Source organism: Wolffia australiana, chromosome 14 (assembly GCF_029677425.1).
Source record: "Wolffia australiana isolate 7733 chromosome 14, ASM2967742v1".
Classification (NCBI taxonomy): Eukaryota; Viridiplantae; Streptophyta; class Magnoliopsida; order Alismatales; family Araceae; genus Wolffia; species Wolffia australiana.
This window is the reverse complement of record NC_135848.1, coordinates 14647257-14660767: the sequence shown is the minus strand read 5'-3', so window position 1 is coordinate 14660767 and position 13511 is coordinate 14647257. Positions and strand designations below refer to the sequence as shown.

The 13511-nt window shown below is 38.0% G+C and overlaps 1 protein-coding gene across 1 annotated transcript in view; it reads left to right on the top strand.

Annotated features, from left to right (window-relative positions):
* Positions 1 to 8559, top strand: part of LOC144712515 (acyl-CoA thioesterase II) — a 57183-nt gene extending 48624 nt beyond the window's left edge. Inside the window, exons 13-18 of the mRNA XM_078586807.1 lie at positions 7299 to 7403; positions 7482 to 7538; positions 7744 to 7845; positions 7985 to 8033; positions 8125 to 8193; positions 8329 to 8559. Of these exons, the coding sequence (XP_078442933.1) occupies positions 7299 to 7403; positions 7482 to 7538; positions 7744 to 7845; positions 7985 to 8033; positions 8125 to 8193; positions 8329 to 8409 (463 nt within the window). The 3' untranslated portion in view covers positions 8410 to 8559. The remainder of the gene's footprint in view (positions 1 to 7298; positions 7404 to 7481; positions 7539 to 7743; positions 7846 to 7984; positions 8034 to 8124; positions 8194 to 8328) is intronic.
* The last annotated feature ends 4952 nt before the right edge of the window (positions 8560 to 13511 follow it).

The following is a 13511-nucleotide window of genomic DNA, read 5'->3' as shown; positions in this document are numbered from 1 at the left end:
TCTACTCCCTTCATAAGGAACATAACTATGGAACTTCAAATAGTAGGGAGTCATATGATCTGTGGCATATGTATCAATAATCCAGTCTGAAGATATATTAGAAGAATAAGAAATTGTCTCACCTGCTCGGGCCATAGATGTAGAGTTTATCATAGTCTTCAGCTTATCAAATTCATCCTTCAATTTATCATAATCTTCGATAGGAATAGTTCTTCCACTGTCTACTTGTCCTTCCCCAGCACCAGAATCTGCTTCTTTAGCATCAGCAGCATGAGCTTGAACAGGTCTGAGATGTGGATTTAAAATCCACCAATGCTCCCTTGTGTGATTTTTCCTCTTACAATAGGAGCACTGCATGTTAGACTTATATTTACCACCTTGGCCCTTCTGACTTGGAGCATCTTCCCCCGGCTTCTTATCATATTTTCCGCTTGCACCTTCGCGTCCTGATGGTACTCCCTTCTGTTGCTTCGTTTTTGCCAAGAACCCTGCCCGAGTTTCATCTTTATCACTGCCAGGAATTAACTTGATGCGACTTTCTTCGTCAAGTACAATCTGGATAGTTTCTTCCAGGTTGGGTACATGTTCACGGTTGAGAATTTGACTCCATAAATTTTCATATTCCTTGTTCAGTCCCTTCAGGAATCTGAACATCCGACCTTGTAAAGTTGACTGCCACTCCTCAGGATTTTTGATTGGTCTAAAATGATCAATTGCCAGCCACAGAGTTTGAAGCTCTTCTGCATATTCCGCCACTGACATCTCACCCTGCACCAGGGTGGTTGCCTCAGTAACAAGCTCAAATATTCTCCTGGTGTGGCTCCTCTTCACATTACTCTTCTGAAGATGATCCCAAATTTTCTTCGCCATCTTCAGATATAGATATTTTCAAAACTGATCTCCAACCATACTGCTCAGCAACCACTGATGGACTTGCATCTTAACGCTTCCAGGCTTTGTATCTAGAGTTACTCGGGTTAACCTTATGTGTAAGGTGATCATCGAGTCCTCTGCTCTCAACAACCATCTCAACATACTCGCTCCAATCAAGGAGATTAAAGCCATTAAACTTGTCTGTCTCAGGAATGATAGGAAAGATTACCCGGTTCAAAGTCTCTCGTCCAACTTCAGTAGTCTGAACGATGACGTCCTGGTTGATTCTGCGGCCCTATTGAAGAGACAGTCCCCTGTGTTGAGAATGTCTTGTACAGAATCAAGTCAGATGCTTGTTCGCCTACCTGTGAAGCGTCGAATGACTTGGCACCGTTCAATCGTCCAGAGATACCCAATGCGGGTTCTCGACGAGGCTTCAGTTAGCCTTTGCCGCAGCCTGGATTCTTCCCTCGCTGTGATGTGTCGACGAAAGATGAAGCCTCTGCCTCGAGTAGAGCTCTTGCACCGTTGAGAGAACCAGGATGGAGGACACTAAGCATCCTATCTCCCAAGCTCTGGTACCATGTCACGATGAAGACTCTCTCTTTCTCACAGTTGAGCTCCGTCGGCTAGGGTTTTTGGAAAAGGGAAAATAATCTTTTTCCATTGGCCCCCCTAGTCTTATTTGGCTACATAGTGGGCCCAAAAACAAATGGGCTGTGTACACTTAACAGAGATACAAGAGACAAAAAAGACATAACGAGAAAAACAAAGCTCTTGATGAGGCTCTCCTGTTGACAAAGGCTACTTCCCCCACTCTAGGTGTAACACTCTAGATAAAGAGACATTACTTCGCGGAAAACATTTGGGGGATAATTTCTTGTGGTCACTAGAATGCATACGGTGAGGCCTTTGTCAGATGTGGACAAAATGTAGATCTCTTCTGTATTAATCGATGTTGTTGAACTCTTCGTGTATCTGGACCTTAAGAATGTGTTTTCTGAGGGTCAATGCTTGATCAATATCCATGAGAAAATTTTGATACAAACCCCAACACTACTTAGGGGCATACCTGTATTTTCCGTTCTTAGTTTTCCCTCTAAATAGGGCAGTCCTCGCTTTTGGAAGGTAGCCATTAGGGAGCATCATGAAGTTGAAACTCCTTACCACTTCTCCCCGCAACCTCTTAGTTCCATCACCCCTCTACGATCCCTCGTCCTCGTGATCGTCTCTCCCTCAATGCATCTTCAGACGGTTCGTCCCTCGTCAATCGCTCCTCATTTCAACCTCCAATCATTACCATTCTCCTCTCTACCTTGAGAACCCTCTCTCTCTCCCTCTATCTCTCTCACCTCACTCTCGACCCCACTTGCCATCTCTATTGCTATACATGGAACATTGACTGAATTGAGACATTTCATTATTCGTACTCGGGAGTGTTGATGCAGGTCAAAGAGGCCAGGATTCTCCACATGCGTCATTGCAGGTAGTGAGAGATCAATGTGTGGAAGGTGGGAATACTCGATGGATTCACTATAATCATTGCTTGACGCGTCGCATGATATCTTGTGCACTCATTGGAAAACCTGTGGAGCAGGAAGAAATTTGTCCTTTCCATTTCTCCTGTAATTGGTGGACTTTGATGATGTCTAGATACGGGGAGTATCTTCCTTCGGATCTTGAAAAACACATGAGAACTGTGTAATGGAAATGAGTTCTCCCTATATTTGGGAGCCATTGTGAGACTGAAGATCTTCTAATTTTGTTAGTAAGAAATCATGTCCTATTTCAATGCCTTACAGGACAATCTTGACATCTGATCGTATTATTGCTCAAATTTTCTGCTCATCACTTGTGATTATCGTGTAGCCTTAAGATGGATAAATTAGCAAGGATGACCTTTGCTTCGTTGAACATTTAAGGTTGAACATCACATGTAAAATGCTACTAGAAATCTCTAACTTCACTCGAGCAAGACAACGAGGAACTAAGCATGGACTTGATCTTATACAGTTTTTTCTTTGAGCTTCTAAATTTATTGCTCCGTCATGGAGTAACGTTGTGATGGTTTCTCTTTGATTGATTATTTTATCCTGTCTGATTAACTATAATGTAGGAACACCCTTGTGATGGTGAATCAGACCTTAAATGTAAATCTCTTTCAAAGAAGGAAACTCTTGAAGAAAGAAAAAAATGATTAATGGATAGCTTGAGAAAAGGATGAAAGTTAAGTCTATTAGTGGCAGTACAGGCCCAGAGAAGCACCTGTACTTCTTCAAGGAAGTAGGCCGAATACTGATCGGTTCTCTTGTCCCGACGGTCCCTCCACATTCTTCAGATGGATTTCCCATGAAGAAAGACTCTCAGATTTGCTTTGTTGTACAGTGTTGGACATTGTGTGCCTTGATGAAGCAATTTGAAAACATAAAGGTAGCCATTTTTTCCACTAGAGGATATCCACTAAGGTTTCTCATGCTTTCTTTCTCAAGCATAATCCAGGGTCCTTCTTCCAAATAAGGTACCTTTACTAGTTTAAAATATGGCGCTGAGTTCATACTCAGGATTCAGACCCAAAGGAATCCAAGGCAAGGTATGGAGACATTCCTCTGAAGCAGGGAACTTAACTAGTCTACAATGAATGTCATCCACATAGATTTCAAATTTGCAGTACTCCATGATTACCTTGTCCCCCTGCATTAAATGACTCGGTCTCAAGTCCATAGATTTTCCAATCAGTGTCTCCCTTGGTGCAGGTACTGTGAAATTGAGAAGTCATTGTGCTGAGCTTCCATGTGTGGACAAGCACTTCTCCAAATCAGTGTAATCCTTTGGTTCTTTTAAATAGTTTGACTGGCCTCCTTCAAAACAGTTGGGCTAATTCTTTCTATTTTAAATGCTGTTTCTCTGGGATCTCCAGTAATGTGAACTATATCTATTCTCTCCATTTATATGGACAATGCAAGTACTAAACGATTCGCCTGAAGACATCTTTATAGATATTGAATGATGTACCCACCCAAAACAGAGAAGAGGGAGACTCTCAAATATAGCTGCTGCTTGCCTCTTTTTTTGGGTATCAGAGCTACCACTTGGAGTGATGCCACTGACATGACTTGAACCAGTCATTTAATAGATGCCTGAAGGCTATTGATAAATACATCAGCAAAGCCTATCAGTGAAAACGGTTCAAACAAGCGGGAACCGTTACAACGGACAGGAGCTGAAGCGACGGGCGACGAGTTATAAATAACACCGCGGGGACAAAGCTGGAAAGGAAGTGGTTATTCTTCACCTCTGACCCTGAGCGGGCGTGGGAGCTGGAGCAATCGGAGAAGCATTCCCGACGGCCAGTTTGGGGGGGGGGATCCCTGAGATCTCTTTTTTCTTATTCTTCATCGTCTATCGATCAATACATTGATGTTATTCCCCTTATTTTCCTTCAATTGAATCATGCATTATCTATTAGTGATCGATATAATGTGGAAGTTCTCTGCAGATTTCTATCCTGTAGATCAGCTATCTATTGAGATCCAAGAGAACTGAAGTACAAACAAAGATAGAGACCGACCCTGAAGAACTTACGTATGCAGAAGGCTCTTGCCTCGCAATTACTGGGGGATCTCCATTGTGCAACAGGAAAATCAAATGATCATTTAATGTGAGTCCTTCCATACAAATAGTGTGATTTATATCCCTATACATTCAAGAAGATCAGGGAATGGTTTCCCACCCAAATGATAATGTGTCCTTATGAGGCCTGTTTTAGACTTCTGCAATAAGCAGTGTTCTATCGTTATTCTGTGATCTTCCCAGACCTCAATCTGAAACCATATCATTTCTCCGCAATTATAATCACCCTCCCTAAAATGGAATAGGGTTGAACATTCATTCCCTTTGACTTTTCATGCTTCGACATGGGGTACAATGACTGTGATAAGATCCCGCAGTCGTAATTGATAGAAAACCAAAGAATCCAAAAGATAAACAAACGTTCTTAGAAGAACGACTGTAGCAACACGATCCCCGTGGATCAATTGAGAGAATGGTAGAAGAATGAGGGGAAAGTCTTGAATGTAGGTGGAAGGATAGAGAGAAAAAATAAGGAACTAGTAACTAAGAACAAGACCCGATCGGTTCTTGTTCCTCTGGCCAGGAGGATCTCCCGCAAGCCTTCTCGCCCAAGCGATCTGAACTTTCAAAAACTGCCTCCCTTTCTTGGCTTAGACCTTTATTCATAGCTCCCTTTTCCCGCTCTTTTATTCTAATCTTCCCACGTGTCTTTATTGACCCACACGTGTGACGACCCTTCTCATGTTCTTCCTTTGGTTAGTCTTCATGGAGTTCTTCTCAGACTGTGGGCAAACGCCATGAAAAAAACAGAATTAGGGATATAGTCTTATGCTCTCTGTTGTATCTTTAGCCCACTAAGGGCATTTTTGTCTTTTATTTCCTTCTCATTGTCCTCTTAAAGTTTTATCCCTTCTTGTTAGAGGGAAGGCTTGTTTTAGAGGTTGACCAAGTACCCCTTACAGAGACATGACTCTGTCAACAATGTCAACCCCATCAGTCATTATCCGTGGTGACGACACCCACTCTGTCAATCTCTTCGTATTTTTCCACATGTCGGTGCCCTTCCTGCAGGACTATCCCACTCTCATCCTCGTTCACAATATGAACCAGGTTGGTTTATATCCTAGTTGCAAGTAATAAGTTCACGAGGACCAATCTGCAAAACAATAAAGAGATATAAATGGAAAAACTTGGAGAACAAAGAGAAAATGGTCTAGCTGTGACATCTTCTCTGAGCATTCATTATTTGGTCCTTTCTGGTCTAGTTTCAACAAATTAAGACTGTACATATTGGCATATGGATATAAGCTTCATATTTGGATGAAGGTATCTTCATCTCCCCACCCAAATGATCAGGTAGTGTCTTTGGTTGGTATCCAGCAGAAGATGTATCATTCATCTTTAGGTAAGTGAATTAAACTGTCAAACTAAAAATAAGGTATTTTCACTTAATGAAATTCCTGAAGAACCAACATCATTTTGAACTAAAGTTGCTATTCCATAGTGGTGATAGCCAAGGAACCTTGAATAAGATAGTTGGCCACATGTCAATGCCTGTAGTATTATTCTGATGTATCAAAACTCTACCATACGGAGAAGAAAATGGCTTGGCAGCTGCCTAGGGATTACATTTATATCAACGTCTAAATTTGATGTAGGGTTTTGATACAAGATGATTCTTTTCCAAGCATTACCAAAGAAGGAAAAGAAAGATCAATAACTAAAGATCCGAAAAGCTATAAATAAAGGGGAGCGGCGGCTGAGGAAAGGCAGAGAGTTTCAAGATTCAGTTGCAGCCTGCAACCGGAGGCTGGAGACCAGGAGTCGGCCTGCTGTTCCAGAGGGGAGAGCTTGTCTCTTCATCGTTTCCCCTCCTTGTTTCACTTCTCCTCATCTCTCACATCTCGCCATCCACATTTCCCATTAACATCTGTATGATCCTTCTTCTGTTTGAATTCTGGAACAATTTCCCTATTCTATCTAATGGAGTTTCTGTTGGAATTACTCAAGAACCACAACAGGTTTCAACATAGACGGCCATCACGGTCACATCCCTGTGAGAATAAGACAGCAGTATCCTAGAGGAAACGAGACAGCATCTAGCATTTAATTTTTCTACGTAATGAAATGTGGTATTTTTATTTAGTTCCAAGCGGATAGTTTAGTCTGGGTACAGAATAATCATATTTATGTCATTAGGTATCATGATCAAATCTTCAATATGAAATCCAATGGTAATGCTTCAATGCTGATAATAGCGTTCGACTTCAATATGAAATTCCAATGGGGAACGATACGAGATTGAGAGTATAGAGATTAGGTGAAAGAAGATACAATGGAGATAGGAAATCAAATCCTTCTCTCCCCTTCTGGTCGCAGTATTCTCCCGCGCCTCAGCATCCGGCTGCCGGGTGAAAACTAACTGACTTCTTTCCTTTCCAGCTGGACCAGGCCTTATATATAGTCAGGTCGCACGTGCGACTTGACTTAGTGCTGTCTCTTGAAGGCACGTTTACAATACGTTCTTGAAAAAAACATACCACATTTGTTCACAAGTTCTAAAAGGCAACATAATTTCCAGAGAGATCAAGCCCTTTGAGCTCTTGTCCAGTTTCATTGCAGCATAGACTTTCCTAATTTCCTGCTTAGTCTTCCATATTCACTTCTAAAATTTTCATTTTTGGAATTATTTCTTAGTTTGAAATTATTTTGGGATTTTCTCTTCAAGTTTTCTTTTTTATTTTGGGATATACCAATCTGCTGCATCATCATCTTTTTTCTCTGAGCACAACTTTTTCTGAAATTACAATTACTGCATCTTTTTGACACATTTTTTCACATTTCTATTTCATCAGAAGTTACAGGAAGCATGAAGCCAAGAACGACTTCGTTCCAATGCCGATTGAGATGAGGTTCTGTATATCAAGTGACATGGTTGGGAAATACAGATTTGAGCCAACGTACTGTGCAACATTAAAGTCTTTTTCCATCATGTCAACCTATCTTTTAGTACTCATGGGACTTGTTTTGCCTTTTAGTCTGATGTACTGGTTCAGAGTCAGAGGGAAGCTTTCTGATGATCCTGCCCTTCATAGGTTAGTTTGCATGAACCAGTGCCACAGTCAATACCACAATTTTTGTGCATATTGTACATTCTTTCAGATATTTCATATGTTCTTGGCATGAACCTGTGCCACTGTCAAGATAGAACTTTTTTTGTTCACATTGCACATTCTTTCAGATATTTCATTTGTTTTATGTCAAATATCAAATATATATATATGAATTATGCTTTTACAGATGTGCTATCGCGTATGCCTCAGACTTGTTGTTTCTGTCAGTAAGCTTGAACCCTCATCGCAAGAAGGGCATGAATATCATGTGCCTCAGCCTCAATCACTCGTATGTCCTTGTTCAATGGCTCTATCTTATTACAATAAAGTTTAGATATGAATAAAGATAATGTCAAGGTGGTATCTTATTCAAACCTGTATTGTATTTATTTATAAATATATTAAAATTTGTCTGGGAATTTTCCCAGGATGTGGTTTCACCGAGACTGCAGAGCTGATGAGTGGCTTCTGTTTGTGGTACCTGCCACCTTCTTCATTTTAAATTTTAATTAATTAAAAATAATGATACATATAGTATATTAACATCCGCTTTGGGTACCTACTACAGATTGATAGCCCTTCTGCTGCTCATGGACGTGGGTTCACAACAGGCCGCATGTTCAACATGAAGGGAGAGGTAAGCCGATGTACATAGATAAACTAAATTATGAATGAAATGTTGAATGGCTTCTGATTTATGAAAAGAGACAATGTATCTCTGTTCTCTATTTACTGTTCTGTAAGATTTTTTTTCTTTTTTGTTGATCTGCAGCTTGTAGTGTCACTAAGTCAAGAAGGTCTTGTGAGGAAGCTGGTGACTCCAGCAAATCCAATCCCACCTTCCAAGCTCTGACTACGAGATGAGGGATGGTTTAAAAATCACAATATTTCCTAAATAAACAGACAATTTGTTATATTTTTTCACATTTTCCAACATTGTGCGCAAGCCAAAGTTATAATACCGCAGATTCTAACATTTAAAAAAAAGTTAATTTTCAGGTAATCTTCCAGATTCTACACGGTTGCTTCAGTATTGTGTTGTAAAAGTGGTTTTTTAATACAATAAAGATACTTCACGAGCTAAATCTTGGACGACAGGCTATGAATTCATTGAATGGGAAGAAGATGGTAATGATACACTACTTTATGGAAGTTCTGAAGGGTTGAGTGTCTCCTAGTCAACCCTCTAATCTATCCTCAGCATCCTGTCTCAGTTGATTCATCAATGTGAGGGAAATTTTGATTACATGTGATTCATCCACATGAATCGCTCCGTTCCTTCAGTTTTGTATTCTCACTTCTTCTCTTCTGTTCTGATCGCTGAATGGATGGGTCTCTGCATTTGTGTCTTAGAATGTATTTCTAGAAATCTCCCAAAAATAGTTTGTGCATTTGGATGATACCTTTCAGAAGGAGCTCCAAATGCCCATTTGATAAGTATTAAAGGTAGTGGCCCTAAAAAGGTTTGTCGTGACCATATAAAAGCTCGAAAGGTAAATAATAAATGTGAAATGTTTTAAAAAAGAGAGTACAGAATTACAACCTAGAGACGATATATTGATATTGGCATTCAGGGGCTGGGTCTGGTAGGTTTATCTGTCTTGTGAGGTAACTTTTATACGAGGGTCGGTCAGGGCCTGGTCGTAGGGTCAGGGCTGGTTGACAAGCTGCTCAGCCCAGTAAGCCCAATAAACCTGTCTTAATTTTCCTTCTTCAATTGGACTTTGTGTTAATTAATTATTGAAAACTTATAACACTTATAGTTTAATTTTATGAGCCAACTGAATTTACAAAGCAATCAAAGACTTAATTTAAGACTTAAAAAATAGATGCATTTAATATTTTTATATAAACTGAATTTTTATGTATCGATTGAAGTGTACATAAATATTAGTTGCTATGAATTTATGTGAGCATATTATTTAATTCTTAATTAGTTATTTTTTAATGGGAAAATTGAGGATAGCTTAAATAATTTTTTAAAGATGAAATAATCATTTTATATGTTATTTTATATTAGATTAATCGTATACCAATTTATACACATTCATTGCAATGGTGTAACTTAGAGTTCAAAAGTATGAATAAAAAAATCATTTGAACTGGTAATGATGGTTTGTGCCAAGTGGCCAATGTCACACAGTTGAGAGAAAAGGGAGGAAAAAGAAGTGAATGTGAGCACAAGAAAACATGCATTTTCAGTAACAAAAAAGGAACATATGCTAGCTTATTGGGCTAATTCGTATTGGCCGAATGCGCAGATTTACAGCAGTTAAATATAGTGGCTATATTTGCCAAGAACTATAAGAAACCATGAGAAATGTATGTCTTACAACAAGAGTTAAGAGTGCCTGAGGAATGAATGTCCTTCATTCCTAGCCTGGACACAAGAATCTCATGCTGGTCTTTGTAAAGCCCTTTGGTCAGGATATTAGCCTATTGTTATTGTTGAAAAAGAGAATCTCAAGAATCTTGACTTGCAATTTTCCTCTAATGAAATTTGGTCAATCTCGACATGCTTGGTCTTGTCATGATGAACATGATCCTGTGAGAGACTATCATTGGATATATTATCATACCAGAGTTGGCTGGCCCCGCCGACTAAGACTAGTAATTCTTGGAGGGTTCTTCAAATCCAGAGAACTTGATCGAGAGCCAACATTTTACCTCTTGCTTCAGCAGGTAAAGCATATTACAGACAAAAGTGATAAATATCTGGTAGTGGACCAGCAATCTACCTTTGATCTAACATAATCAAAATAATTATAAATTTCTAGAATCAATGATTTACCTTTTTGAAAGTTAAGGTCAAGCCCAACTGTTCCCTTCAAGTACCATAGCATTCTGTGTAAATTTAAATAAAAAATGTTTAGGCCGACGCATAAATTGAAAAAGGATATTTACAGCACAGGAGATATCTAGAATAATGTGAGAAAATTAAATATGTTAACCAATTAGCTGTTTCTGGGACAAAAGATTGGTATCAGGTTCGGTTTCGTCAATTTAAATATTAAGGTTTACTTCCTTAAAGGTATATAGGGGTTGGTACTAGAGGCGATATAATGTGTCTAGTAGATCATAAATATATTTATGTTGGGATAGTGTGATACCACGATATGAATGGGCATCCTCTTGCCCATAAAATATTTAAGTGGGCATAAGCTATTAACATTAAACTATGAATTAAGCTGCTGAACTAATTCAGTGATTCCCTGAGAACCATTCCCAATTATGGTAATGTCGCATGCATTGAATATAATGATTACCACGTTCACGGACAATGACTGTGGAGAGCAAAGTGTTCTCAAAGTTTTCCAATACATCACCTTTTCGATGTTATCACCTGACCTTTTAGGTCAGCTATGAGGTTTTAATGGTTTATTTGAAGCTTTGAAATAAATAGCAGGTACTAAGGAAGAAATGGAGAGAAAAAAAAGTGGAAGTACAGCAGCACACTTTTAATCATTGCTAAGGGTCTAGCAATGAAACACTTGGGGACCTTCATGCTTATTCTATATTTACCATTGATAAAGGAATGAAAATGTTTAGGTAAGGGGATTTTCTATTTAACTCAAGTTTAATCTATTTTTAAAATTCATGTAGACTCCTAGATGTTAGCTTATGGCTAACCGAGATGTGTTGACAGGGATAGGGGAACACCAAGAGGATCCACGACTGCTATTTTATCGCAGGTGTTGAAAACTCTTGCGGGAAATCCATTAGCTGAATAAGGTTATTCAACCTTCTTGGTTGGCTGTTACATCTTCAGCAGAGCCGAGGTGTTTAATAACGGTGGAAAAATTCAAAAGTGATCAAAATATGGATGTGAAAAATCAGAAAGATGTTCACAGGTTACCGTTGACTTCAGTGTTATCGTTTTCTTATAAAGAGGCATAACTTCCTTATTCAAAATGGTTTTTTTGGAACAATATTTAGAATAGATGGTTTCTTGGGTTAGGTTCTTATTTTTTACTTTTTTTTGGGTCCTCCCTGATTCCTCATTCCTCCGGCTGAGAGTGACAGTGTCAACGCATGGTGAGGAACTAAATAGAAGAGAGAACCATATTTAGGAAGACTGAACAAGAGGGATCTGGAGCTTCGGCGAAACTATGTCATCTGTTAAATGCTGGTGAAATGGAAATCGCCACTTTTAGCATTTATGTTCTTATTATTTTTTCACTAATACTCTTTCATCCATTTTTTTATCACAAATAGTTGATCATGTTCTTTCTGTTATATAAAAAATAAACAATAGTTATAATGGCATCTTAAACTTTCCAAACTTGCAAAAAAAAGAGGAGTCACTGAAAAAAAAAAAAAATTAAGTTGGGAAGGTAGAGTGAGAATAATATCAATTCAGTATCCTCATGCAAATTACTGTTTCCATTTAAAGGATTTTAACTTTCTTACTTCCTATGAAAATGTTACAGCTTATCTTACTTCATCAAAAAATATTATCTTTTAAGAGATAAAATATAATTATTTTTTGGATAATTTTAGTGGTCTTATTATTATCATTGATGGAGAGAGTGGTGATCTTCAATAAATAGAAATTTCGATGATTTTTTAGTTTCCGTTTAAGAGTAATAATTAGAATTTTTTTTAAAGATCAGTGATAATTGGATTATGATCTCATCATAATTCAGATACTTATTGGATGTATTCATAGACTTCATTTATAAGCAGCATGCATGCATAATAGTAAAGAAATTATATCAATTGATATTCAATGAAATCTAGAATATATAATTGGCTTTCAAGGCACACATAAATGTAACCTGACTTTCATAATAAAAATCTATTTCATTGAATGTTACATCTTTATCCATAAGTGCTCTGATCGTGGAAGGATAATAGAAATTATACTCTTTTCGGTTTTAAAATACCCCAGAAAATACAAGTGAGGTTCCTAGGCTCTACCTTGTTAGTTTGATGTGTATGAAAATGAAGATGGCACTCACAATTAAATAGAAAAAAATCCAAACGATTATGGACCTTAGCATGTGTGTAGTGAATAATGTCTAAAGGGAGGGTTCCATGAGTGCTAGAGTTGATAATATGTTAATTGGATAAAATGACAACAAAACAGTCTCAATCCTTAAATTTATGGTACCTTAATCTGAATGGTAAAAGTTCTCCTTTTTCCAAAATATGCCCAATTTTTTCCTTTACTACACCAGTTTTGGGGGAATGAAAGGACATGATGATTAAACATTTCTTGAAAATTAAGCTGTTTTCATTATATGTGCGAAAACTGTTTCATTTGAGTATTGAACATTTAATGAGTCTTGAAAATTCAGAGTAACCATCTGAACCTGAATGATTTTTTGAACCACTGATTTATTCTTGATGAAATGAATCCATTTAAACTGACTCAGATCATCAACAAGAATAAGAAAATATCTAAACCCATGTAAGTCCTAAAATGAATAGAACTCCATAAATCACAGTGGGTAAGTTGGAAAAAAAATAAGAATGGAATTGAGCAGGATAATAATAGTTATCTTATGTCTTGAAATTGGCATACTTAGAAAAAAAGGCTGGACAAATTTAATCATTTACACATGGGGAACCACCATTTTTAAAATATCAAAGAGATATAGCCAAGTTGTGTGTGAAGCAATCACTTCTCCCTGATGATGCAGCAACAGAAGCCATGTAATATGGACCAGTCAACGGATCTAGGGAGGTCTAGTATAGGCCTTCTTGGATCTTATATAACCCATGCTTTAGGTCCATGATCTTGTCACATAGAAAAACATCAACCGTGTCAAACATAATATGATTGGAGGACATACAATATAATCTTTGGAGAGAGACCAAACTCACACATAATTCTGTAACATATAAGGCATTGGTAATTTATACAATGAACTCAAATTCAATGCTAAAATATCAACCACAATGAGTAAGGTCTAATTGATAGTTTGAACTTTCTTAGTGCTACAACATGGT